Genomic DNA, 12193 nt, shown 5'->3' with positions numbered 1-12193 from the left:
CGTTTCCTCCTAGTAACAGTTGGCCCTGAACCCCCGCCCCGCGAGGCCATACCATTCCAGCCCGGAGGGGGAGATCCGGGAGGGGGCGCGCAAAGGCTTCTCCCGGGACTCCCTCTGCCGGCATGCTCCCTGACCTCACAGGGCGAGAGAAGGGAGATTTGCGTCGGGGCCCTCAGGGTGGTGGTGGGCCGTAGGGCCCCCCCTCGTCCCCGCTGTAGGGCCTTTCTCCCCTCATCCCCCCCCCGGAGTTGGTCCGCTCTGTGGAACGCCCGGTACCAGGCCTCTCTGCGCATGCTCCGCCTAGGGGCTCCCACCTCGCCTTTTCTCGGCGCGGTGCGGATCGGGTGTTCGGACTGTAGCGGATGCTCCGGTCCGGAATCATGGCTGTTCCCGTTCGAGTCGTTTATTGGTGAGCACGAGGCCCGGAGGTTCCCTCTTCGAATCCCGCCCGGGCCCCTCCCTGTCCTAGCGGAGCCGGGCGCTGGGGGCGTCGGGGGCAGGACCCATGGGGATCCTTCCACTGGGAAAAGGATTCCGTGGGGGTGGGAAACAGAGGGCGTTGATTTCTCTGCCCTACCCCCCCGTCCCCAGTTTGTAACATTCTAGACGTCTCAGGTCACAAAAGGTAGAACTGCGACACGTGTGTGTTGTTTTAACCTCCCCGATTCCGGGACTCAGTGTGGGGAGCAGGTGGGGGTCAGTGTGTAATGGGAGAGGAGGTTCCGTCAGCGCTTCGGTTTCCCCTCTCCCAGTACCTGGAACAGTCGTGGGGTGGGGCCGGCCAGAGTCCAGGAGATTCGAGAAGCTTCCGGCGTGCGTTTGGCAAGGACTTGAATGTATACAGTGGATGCCTTTCGCTACTAACCCTAGTCTTTTTCTGACCTCGCTTTTCCCGTCAGTAGAGGGAGTTATCTTAACGTTACCGCGGAGGGAATGCTGTGTGTTGGGTGTTAAACATTTGATCTGATTGTTCCGTTCAGAATGAAAAAGTGCCAGGTCGGCAGAGAATGTTCTGTCCTGTAGACTGCTTGATCGCCCTGGCACCTAGGACTGTGCTGGCATGCACAGGCATGCTGGCCTGTAGGCGCTGAATAAATACATGTTAAGTGAATTTCCTCTCCCGGAAACCCCTTGAGTGGGGGTGGGGGAGGGTGTGTGTCTAGCTCCATTTTACAGGTGAGGAAACTGAGGCTGGGAGTGGGGCAGTGGTAGCTCGAGGTTCAGGCTGCAGATCACAGATTACCCGAATCTGGGTCCACTGGCTGTCATGTCTGTGAGATGTCCAGAGGGGGTTATGAAAGGCTCAGATCTGTCACAGCATTAGCGGTGTCCCTGACCGCTCGGTCACGCAGGGGGTGAAGTGAAATTTTGAGGCCCGGGGGGCCTGTGCACCAGACTCCAGTTCCAAAATAGTCTCCCGTGGGGGGTTGGGGAGGCGTTTAGATTTCATCCTCGGGCCTGGCAGGGCCTTGGGGATCCAGGAATAATGGTTTCCTTTGGACGGGCGGGGGTGGAGCTGTTATTTCAGCAGTTGTCCTAACCCAGTTCTCTCCATTGTCTCCGCCTCTGTTCTGCCTCATGCTGTGGCCTCTCCTTGTCTCTCCTTGTTTGAATTTCCTTGCGTGGGTGGCTCTCTCCTTCCTGTGCCCCTGCCCCCCCATCTGTGTGCTGCCCCCCAACACTCGGGCGTGTCTCTCCTCTCTCTTGAGGGTGTCTGTGCCTTGCTTGGTTTTGTCATCTGTGTCCCTCTTAATCTCTTCCTGCCCCCCCACATTTCCCTCCATCTCTGCTCCTCCCTCTCCCTGGATCCCCACCGTCTCCCTCTCTCTCCCGGGACCCACTCTCTTGGACACTCCCACCAGTGGCGCTTGAGGCTACAAGTCCAAGGTGAGCAGAGTGGTCCCAAGAGGCACCCCTGGAAGATGGGGGAGGGGGCTAGCTGGCGTGGCTCCTGTGGACCCCTTTTGTGACCTCCCACCCCCTTTTGCAGTATCTTCAGCTTAAGAAGAAGTTAGAAGATGAGTTCCCTGGACGCCTGGACATCGTGGGTCCTGGGGATGGGGAAGGAGTCAAACATGGGTCACGTCCGTCCCTCAGCCCTGGGTGTCCATCCTTCAGCCCTGGATGGCAGCAGGGGTGGTGTGGGTCAGCCCCACCCTTCGCCCCCATTCTCCATTCCTTGGGCAACGGCGGGTGTCCCCAAAAGGGCATCTCAGCCCTGCCAACACCTCTCCCTCTTCCCAGTGCGGCGAGGGGACGCCCCAGGTCACCGGTTTCTTTGAAGTGTTGGTAGCGGGGAAGTTGGTTCACTCCAAGAAGGTATGTCTGTCTGTCCATTCTGCCCCATTTTGGGCTAGTGGGGTGTTGGGACTGGGGTTGGCGTCTTGGTCCCAGCTCATCCCTCGCCTCTTCTCCCTTCTCCAGGGAGGCGATGGCTATGTGGACACGGAGAGCAAGTTTCTGAAGCTGGTGGCCGCCATCAAAGCCACTTTGGCTCAGGCCTGATGGGCCCTGAAGGCAGAGGTGAGGGGGACCCAGCTCCTAGACACAAAACTGACGACTCCACGTTCCTAACGTGCTCCAGACCCGAGTACTAGTGTCCAGCCCAATGCCAGAACAAGTAGCAGTTTCCATGTTGTTCTCTGGATCATAGAACACTTTTCAGCACTTTCTGAGCCTGCTTTTCAATTTTCAAGCCTGTACGTTCTAGATGAGCCCCAAACCCAACCTATCCTGGAACTGGGCCCTGGTTACTAACCTAGTCCATAACCAAGCTCTGGCTCCTGGCTTTTGAGGGCCTAGAAGCACTTTCTGCCCCCCTCTAAGCTTGAATGCCAGTTCCCACCCCACGGTGGAAACGTGCTAGCACTGAGTGTCCTGCGCCAGGATACTGTGGACCCAGGTACCTGCCCCCAGCATGCTTTGCACCAGGAACCTGCTTCTCAAACGCTTTGAACTCAAGTTCCATTTCTTATCGTCCTCACTAGAGCAGAGTGAGGTTGCTTTCAGTGGGAATTTGGACCCGCAAATTTGAATTAAAGCAGTACAAAAATATGAATGTCTTGCCTCCTGTGCAGGTCTGAAAAGAAGTGTCTCCCCAAATTAAAAAAAGAAAATCAAGAATTTTCCAAAGCTGCATGGGCTGGCGATGTGTGGGCTGTTGTTGTAGGGGGGTAGGGTGGGGGCTGCCACCTTTGTGGGGTTTGAAGTCCTAAAGACGAACAGAGCGCATCCCTTGCGTAAACACCATTTGCCACCTCCAAACTGTCAGTAACTCAAAGGCATTTGCTTAAATCAGCACAAGGTTTGCTTGGATTCCAGAGGAGTCCACCAATGGATGAGTTCATCTAAAATAAGCAAAAATGGGATTTACGTAAGAGAAAAGAGGGGAAGAATGATTCTTGTTCGCATGGTTTTTGAGTGCAGTTTCAGGAGTCTCGAGACCACCGTCAAGCTCAGCGATTCTCCTGAAGGACTCACAGAACTCAGCAGAGCTGTTTTACTCATGATTGTAGTTTATTACAGCGAAAGCTTAGAGATTAAAGTCAGTGAAGTGACTCCCTTTAATCAGGCCTCTCTCCCTGTAGTCTGAAGCCCCCTCCCCCCCTTCTCTCTGCGCAGTCCAGTGACCTTGGCCCAGCCCCTCTCGGCAGACGCTTCATGACAGGAAGGACTGAAATGTCTCGTGGACGCCTGGTCCTTCCCTGATGTTCTCAAGGCTGCCGGTTGGGGTAGAGATGGACAGCCCTGGTCTTTGCCTGCGTGTGTGGGAGTGTGCGTGTGTCCCCAGGAGTCTAACTTTGCACGCTGGTCCTGCTTCCTTCCTTTCCCCCGCTGTCCCGCATCTCCCTGCACCCCCCCATGTCTTCCTTCTACCCTCTGGTGTTTGGGGCGGTCCTGCTCCAGGCTTCCTTTTCAAGGGGAAGCCGAGAGCGGATCAGGACGGGTGAGTCTCACATTTCAGCAGTGATTGCAACGGTTCACAACTCAATAAATGTTGATGAGGTTAAAATGTGCCTGTGTCTGCGTGTGTCCATTTTACCCCGGAACCTCCTCCCCCTGGTCTCCAGTCCAGGAAATTAGTGATATGTACAGAGCTATAACTAACTTCAGGGTTGAACTTTCAGTGGTCCCCAAAGCCAAGGTTACCGTGGTCTCTGGACGCCACCTGGACTTGCGTGTAACCATCGCTGGTATAAGTCCTCCAGTGTGAAGTGGGTCCCTGGTTGCTGTGTTCAGGAGAAAGCTGGCAATGATTGGAAGAAAGGTGCTGGGTGGTGTCATAGATCGTGTTTTGGGGCCCTGTATCTCACCCCCTCCTCGCGTGCATGCCTTACCCCCTTTACCGTCCTCACCTCCTAACTTTGGGGTTGATCACATGACTTGCTTTGGCCAATGGAATGAGGCAGAAGTCATGGGTCAGGTCTGAGCCTGGGTCTCAAGATGCCTTGTTCTTCTGCCAGTGTTGAGAACACTGGAAAGGGCCTGGAGGTCTCACGGGCCCACTTCCTAATATTAAATGTGACAAGACTGTATAAGCGTTAGGGGTGACTGGCCACTTTTGTACAAACCGCAGTTAATTCATTTTTTAAGAACTCCGTCTTGCCATTATCCCAGCTGATTACGGTTGGGATGGGGCCTGAAGATGTGTGGGAGTCACTGAGGTTTTAAAAACTACCTTTAGGATCCATTTTGTAAAGGGCAGGTCCTGGCGGGTATTAATAAATAAAGGTATTTTGAAATTTCAAAATTTAAAAGAGGTTCTAAAGAAGTCCTTTCACTGAGGGCCATTACCTCTTACATGCATCTGCGTATCCTGAAAAGTGGATTCAAATCATTAAGACATGAACAAAATTTAGTCTGTATAAAATCCACTAGAATATTTATAAAAGGTGCCCCAAACAGGAGGATGCTATTTTTGTTTTGACAGCTCTCACCTTCATTGTGGGGTGACAAATTGGGAGCTCTAACAGTTCTCCTACAAAAACTCTGGAAAATACTGTAGCAAATGAACCATGCCTGATTATGGCTCAATTCACCCTTTCTGAGCCAGGCTGTTGGGTGGCCTGGGTGAGGTGAGGAAATCCACTAGACACTACAAAGAAGCACCTGGATGCAAAAGTCCAATCTCGAAGGTTTCTAAGTTGGAGACGTCTAAGAAACCACAGCTGGAAGAGACCAGTCATTGGGCAAAAGATAAGCGGATAAGTGTCTGAAAATTAGAAAAAATCACAGCCTCAGAAATACTTTTTTCTTTAAAAATAGCTTTACCCAGGGCTTCCCTGGTGGCGCAGTGGTTGAGAGTCCGCCTGCCGATGCAGGGGACACGGGTTCGTGCCCTGGTCCGGGAAGATCCCACATGCCGCAGAGCGGCTGGGCCCGTGAGCCATGGTCGCTGAGCCTGCGCGTCCAGAACCTGTGCTCCGCAATGGGAGAGGCCACAACAGTGAGAGGCCCGCGTACCGCAAAAAAAAGAAAAAAAAATAGCTTTACCCAGATATTACATACCATGCAATTCACCCATTTAAAGTATACAATTCAATGTTTTTTGGTATATTCACAGATATATGCAACCATCACCACAGTCAACTTCAGAACATTTCATTACCTCAGAGAGAAACCCCTGCATGCTTTAGCACCCCTCCAATCCCCAGCCCGGAGCAACCACTAATCTACTTTCTGTTTCTATAGATTTCCCTGTTCTGGAGATTTCGTAAAAATGGATTCATACAACATGTGGTCTTATGTTTCCGGCTTCTTTCACTCAGCATAATGTTTTCAAGGTTCATCCATGTCATGATGATGTAGCTGGCATCAGAACTTCATTCCTTTTTATGGCTGAATAATATTCCACTGAATGGATAGACCACATTTTGTTTATCATTTCATCAGTTGATGGGCATTTAGGTTGTTTCTACTTTTTGGCTACTGTGAATAGTGCTGCTATGAACGTTCGTGTACAAGTTTTTGTTTGAACACCAGTTTTCAGTTCCTTTGGGCATATACCTAGGAGTGGAACAACTGGGTCAACAGCAATGATTTTTTTTTTATAACCTTCCTGGCAGAAGGTCATATGAAGACCGTTAGTTTCCCTCAGAATTGAGGAACTCTTAATGCTTTTGATGGTCATGAAGTCCACACTTAACCTCAAATATAATACAATTCTAACCCGATGAACTCTCAAACCTTGAGCCACTCATTCTGCGAGGCCAGAAATTGTTTCTCCCCTAAGACAAATGCTGATGACCCATGAGCCTGTGCCTGTACTCCATGGGTCCATTCCCAGTGACATCTGGGAAAACTCCCATGACAACCATCAATAACAGCGACAAGAAACAAAGACCCCACCCATCTTCATTTCTAATGATTCTGACAGTTCTCTTAGTAAAACAGTTCTTTGGAGGTTTAGATCTAAACCAGGTAGGTGGAGACAGACCACAGAGAGAGGCTAGTGAGCAGCTAAGCCTCGATGGAGCTTGATCTTAACCCCACTGGAGTCTGCATGGTGTTATCTTCAGCTCTCCATTTGGTTTAGCCAAGTCACATTATGCCACCACTTGATCATTTAAATGACATAAAACTCTCAAATCCTTTGTTTAAGCAAGAAATCTGGTGGGTCAGGCTAGGCTGGGTTATGCTTCAGTGGAAATACACAAAACCAAACCCAAATCTCAATGGATTAATGCAACACATGCAAAGCCCTCTCCAGGGCAGCTGTCCTCCCTGCGCCCATTCAGTGACCTAGAGCAGCACTGTCCAATAGAATTTTCTGTGGTGATGGAATTTTTCTGTATCTGCTCTAACACCATGGCCACTGGGCACATGCCACATAGTGCTTTTGAGAGCTTGAAAGGTGGTGGATGTGACTGAGGAACTGAATATTTATTTTACTTTATTTAAACACATTCAAATTCATGGCAACTGTGGCTAGTGGCTATCTTATTGGATAGTGCACATCTAGACAGATGGAGACTGTTCTGTTGCTGCACCTGGACCCACAGCATCCTTAGTCCACACGGCTGGAAAAGAGCACAAAGAGACACGTGCTAGCTCTTAAAGACATCAGCTGGGAAGTGAAGCCCATCACCTCTAGTTGCAGCCCATTGGCCAGAACGGTCACACAGCCCTGCCCACCTGTAGAACCTGCCTGGGGACTGTAGTCAGGAAGAGGAAGAGAGCTGGAAAAAATGGTGAGCACTAGAAGTATCTACCACAGTCCTTTTATTTTAATTTTACCATATGCATGGAGGAGAAAGAGAAAATGCTATGATCTTATTATGGCTTAACAATTTTGGCTAAGACAATTCGCATCTTCAAGAAAAGGAGGGGACTTCCCTAGTGGCGCAGTGGTTAAGAATCCGCCTGCCAATGCAGGGGACACGGGTTCGAGCCCTGGTCCGGGAAGATCCCACATGCCGCGGAGCAACTAAGCCCGTGCACCACAACTACTGAGCCTGTGCTCTAGAGCCCTCGAGCCACAACTACTGAGCCCATGTGCCACAACTACTGAAGCCCGCGTGCCTAGAGCCCGTGCTCAGCAACAAGAGAAGCCACCGCAATGAGAAGCCCGCGCACCGCAACGAAGAGTATCCCGCTCGCCGCAACTAGAGAAAAGCCCGCGCACAGCAACAAAGACCCAACGCAAGCAAAAATTAAATAAATAAGAAAAGAGAATTCAGCAAGAGCATCACTGGAAGCCTGAACCGGGAGAAAGTGATTTCTTTTCCGACAGCGACACTATGTGACCAATTGGGAGAACTGCACCTTCCTCACACCACCTTAGATCACTAGGAATCAATATGGGACCACGGAATCACTTCCGCTCATTGAGATTTAGCGTAAAGAAAATCACCATCTTGGGCTTGGTGACATGACATTTTTTTTTTTTTTTTGCCGCACTGCAGGCCACGTGGGATCTTAGTTCCCCGACCAGGTATCAAAACCATGCCCCCTGTAATGGGAGTGCAGAATCCTAACCACTGGACCGCCAGGGAATTCCCTGACATGACACTTTTCAAAGAAGTCAGGAAGAGGGAAAAATACATCTTCTGTCTTTTCAAATCCTTTCTTTCTCTGGACCCCTGCCTGTCCCAGCTTCACCACTTGCTCGCTGTGGGACCTCAGACCTCTGGGTGAAGATTTGGTGGAGGGAGGAAGCAAGGGAAAAGGGAGTGGGGGATCAAGGCAACCCCAGGCTGGGATTGGGCGTGACTAGGATCATGTGCAAAGTGATAGATCTTACCCTCCGTGCCTCTGTTGCCTCCTTCTTCCCTTCTTGACTCAGAACTGCTTCTTATGGCTCCCTGCCTTTCCTCACTTCTCTCCAACCAGGGAAAAGACTGAGTCCTCCTGTCCTCTTAGCTTAACCCTTCGGCAGACTCCACTTTGCAGCACCTCATGACAGGCAGCTCCATCCCCCCCACCTTTTTTTTTTTTTTAACTTCAAGGATATTTATTGTTAAGAAGTCTTAAGGTTGGTAGTCACCTCAACAATGTAATCAAGGTTTCCGAATTTTTCTGTCTTTTCATGCTCTCCTTTCTTTAGCTTGTTGGGTTTTCATCCACTTGGTTTTTGCCTCATGGTGGCAAGATGACCATTGCAGCTCCAGGCATCACATCTGTGTTCAAAGCAGGAAGAAAGAGGAAGGCACCCTGCCAGCACAGTTTCCTGTTGTGCCTGTCCTCCTGCCATTTAAAAAAATTGAAGTAAAATACACATAACATAAAATTTACCATTTGAAAGAAGCCAGACACAAAAGAACACATATTATATGATTCCATTTGTATGACATATTCAGAGTAGGCAAATCTATAGAGACAGAGAGTGGATTCATGGTTACCAGGGGCTGGCTTCTTTCACTTGGCATAATGTTTTCAAGATTTGTACATGTAGTAGCATGTGTCAGTGCTTCATTCATTTTTATGGCGGAATAATATTCTGTTGTCTGAATGTACCATATTTTGTTTATCCATTCATCCTTTGATGGACACCTGGGATGATCCCATCTTTTGGTTATGGTGACTAATACTGCTATGAACATTCATGTACACGTTTTTGTTTGAACCCCTGTTTTCCATTCTTTTGGGTTAATTTTTGTTTTTATAGGACGACAAAGCCATCATTGCATCTAACAAAATTAGCAGTAATTCCTGAATATCATATAATCAATCTCTGGTCCATTTAAAAATTTCCCTGATTATGACAAAGATGCCTTTTTACAGTTGGTTTGTTTGAATATGATTCCCAAACAAGATAGACACATTGTGTTTGTCTCATATGTTCCTTGAATATCTTTTTACTCCAAACCTGTTCTCCGTTTCCCCCTTGTTTTTATCCTATTATTTAATAATGCCTGTCTTAGAAGGTTGTTACCCTCCCTTGGTCATGACGCTCTCCATCAGCTCTTTACCTAAATGAGGCGCTTCCTAAGCTTGGCTGCTCACAGGAATCACCTGGGGAGAGATTTGAACACTCTCCGTGCTCAGCCCGCACCCAGACTAATTCAGAGCCCCCAGGTGTGGGGTCAACGTCCCTAGTTTTAGAATTTTTATTTTTAAATTGAAGTATAGTTGATTTACAATGATTCAGGTGTACAGCATAGTGATTCAGTGTATATATATATATATATATATATATATATTCTTTTTCAGATTCTTTTCCCTTATAGGTTATTACAAGACATTGAATATAGTTCCCTGTGCTAACAGTAGGTCCTTGTTCTTTATTTTATATATAGTAGTGTCTATCTGTTAATCCCCAATTCCCAATTTATCCCTCCCCCATTCCCCCTTTGGTAACCGTAAGTTTGATTTTTATGTCTGTGAGTCTATTTCTGTTTTGTAAATAAGTTCATTTGTATCATTTTTTTAGAGTCCACATATAAGTGATATCATATACTATTTGTCTTTCTCTGACTTACTTCACTTAGTATGATAATCTCTAGGTCCATCCATGTTGCTGCAAATGACATTATTTCATTCTTTTTTATGGCTGAGTGATATTCCATTGTATATATAAATATACATACCACATCTTCTTTATCCATTCATCTGTTGATGGACATTTAGTTTGTTTCCACGTCTTAGCTATTGTAAACAGTGCTGCTATGGACATTGGGGTGCATGTATCTTTTCAAATTAGAGGTTTCATCTCCGGATATATGCCTAGGAATGGGATTGCTGGATCATATGGTAACTCTATTTTTAGTTTTTTAAGGCAGCATCTGTATTTTAAATTTTAAACAGCCTTTATTTTTTTAAGAGCAGTTTTAGGTTTGCAGCAAAATTGAGCTGAAAGTCCAGAGATTTTGCTTACACCCCTCCCCACCACGCATGCACAGGCTCCCCGCACTACCAACATCCCCACAGTGGTGCGTTTGTTACAATGGATGGAGCTACATTGACACGTTCTATCACCCAAAGTCCATAATTCACATTAGTGTTCACTCTTGGTGTTGTATATTCTGTGGGTTTTGACAGATATATAATGACGTGTATTCATTATAGTATCATACAGAACAGTTTCCCTGCCCTAAAAATCCTCTGTTGTCCTCCTATTCACCCCTCCCTCCCCTCTAACCCTTGGCATCCACTGATCTTTTTACTATCTCCATAGTTTTGCCATTTCCAGAATGTCATATAGTTAAATCACACAACATGTAGCCTTTTCAGATTGGCTTCTTTCACTTAGTAATATGCATTAAGTTTTCCTCCATATTTTTTCATGGCTTGGTAACTCATTTCTTTATAGTGCTGAATAAAAGTCCATTATCTGAATGTACCACAGTTTATGTATTCATTCATCTAGTTGCTTCCAAGTTTTGGCCAGGATGAATAAAACTGATATAAACATCTGTGAGCATCTCTATTTTTAAAGCCCCCCCCCAATTCCAGTGTGTATCCAGGGTTGAGAATCATAGGGCAGATGGTTTGGTGTCCACTGATGATGACCGTTTACTTTCACCATCCTATATGGTAGCCCCCAGCTACCTGTGGCTATTTAAATTAATTAATATGATATAAAATAAAAACTTCAGTCCTTCAATCACAGTGGTCACATCTCAGGTGCCCATTAGTCACTTGTGGCCAGTGGCTACTGGATTGGACAGTGCAGATATACAATATTTCCATCATTCCAGAAAGTTCTATTAGGCAACACTGGCCTAAACCCCTTATTTCACAGGAGATGCAAAAAGAGATTTCCTAATTCCATAATTTCTTCTTTTTTTGTTGCCTGTAACTCTTCTACAAGGAAGAAACCTCTGTTTAGCTATTTGTTTACTCTGAATTACAATTTTCACAGGAAAGGCAGGAGACATACATGATTCTGCTTACTTAGCAATGTTTAAATCAGAGCCTCAACAGATTTCTCTTTTTTTTTCTTTCTTTTTTGAGGACCATTATGAACCTGTGGGTTTTTACGTATTTGATGTCTTTCAATCTGCTGCTGATGTTCTTCTTCTTCTTTATTTTTTTAAAAGTATTTATTTTTCTATTTTGGGCTGTGCCAGGTCTTTGTTGTGGCATGCAGTATCTTCAGTTGCGGCATGCGGACTTCTTAGTTGTGGCATGCATGCGGAATCTAGTTCCCTGATGAGGGATCGAACCCAGGCCCCCTGCATTGGGAGTGCGGAGTCTTACCCACTGGACCACCAGGGAAGTCCCTGACATTCTTCTTTTGAAGCTCAAATAACTCCACCTTTGGCTTCTTCAAGTTGGCCCCCAAGTCTTTGCACAGAATCCCAGTCATCCCGGAGAGCTTCATATTTTTGGTGTGACAAGAAGTTCTAGGCTTGCCTTGATTTTTCCTGCCTCTGACCTGGAGCCAGCCTTTACGCCCAAACTCGGGTTACTTCCCAAAGGGAAATAATATTTTAGAGACAATAGTCTGTACTCTTAGCAATCTAGATGAGAGATAACAAAATCTCCAGGCTCTTGGGGTCAAGACGCCCAACACTGCCCACCTGTCTATGAGTGGGAGAGACTCATTCTAATTGGTCAGTGCCTCTGCCTCTCGGTGTCCCTTCTCTGCTCCTGTTTCCTCAGTGCGCTTCTGTATTTATCCCTAACAGGGTCTGTTAGACCAGCAGGAGAAGCTTCTGTTATATCCTGGTAGCCGCCAGGGCTGTCCGCCCTGTTGTGTCTGTCCACGCCCTCTCCCCAACCTCTGTAAATAACCTGTCACATGACTCCC

General features: G+C 47.5%; 1 protein-coding gene across 1 annotated transcript; it reads left to right on the top strand.

Annotated features, from left to right (window-relative positions):
• Nucleotides 1-286: 286 nt before the first annotated feature.
• Nucleotides 287-4016, top strand: SELENOW (selenoprotein W). The gene is made up of 6 exons (XM_060085112.1): nucleotides 287-409; nucleotides 1863-1887; nucleotides 1991-2044; nucleotides 2245-2319; nucleotides 2425-2523; nucleotides 3622-4016. Exons 1-5 carry the CDS (start codon nucleotides 363-365, stop codon nucleotides 2503-2505), a joined length of 282 nt encoding a protein of 93 aa, XP_059941095.1. The 5' UTR covers nucleotides 287-362; the 3' UTR covers nucleotides 2506-2523; nucleotides 3622-4016.
• Nucleotides 4017-12193: the final 8177 nt, after the last annotated feature.

The sequence above is a fragment of the Mesoplodon densirostris genome, chromosome 19 (assembly GCF_025265405.1).
Source record: "Mesoplodon densirostris isolate mMesDen1 chromosome 19, mMesDen1 primary haplotype, whole genome shotgun sequence".
Taxonomy (NCBI): Eukaryota; Metazoa; Chordata; class Mammalia; order Artiodactyla; family Ziphiidae; genus Mesoplodon; species Mesoplodon densirostris.
The sequence above is the reverse complement of the archived record's forward strand: the minus strand, read 5'-3'. Positions and strand labels throughout refer to the sequence as shown.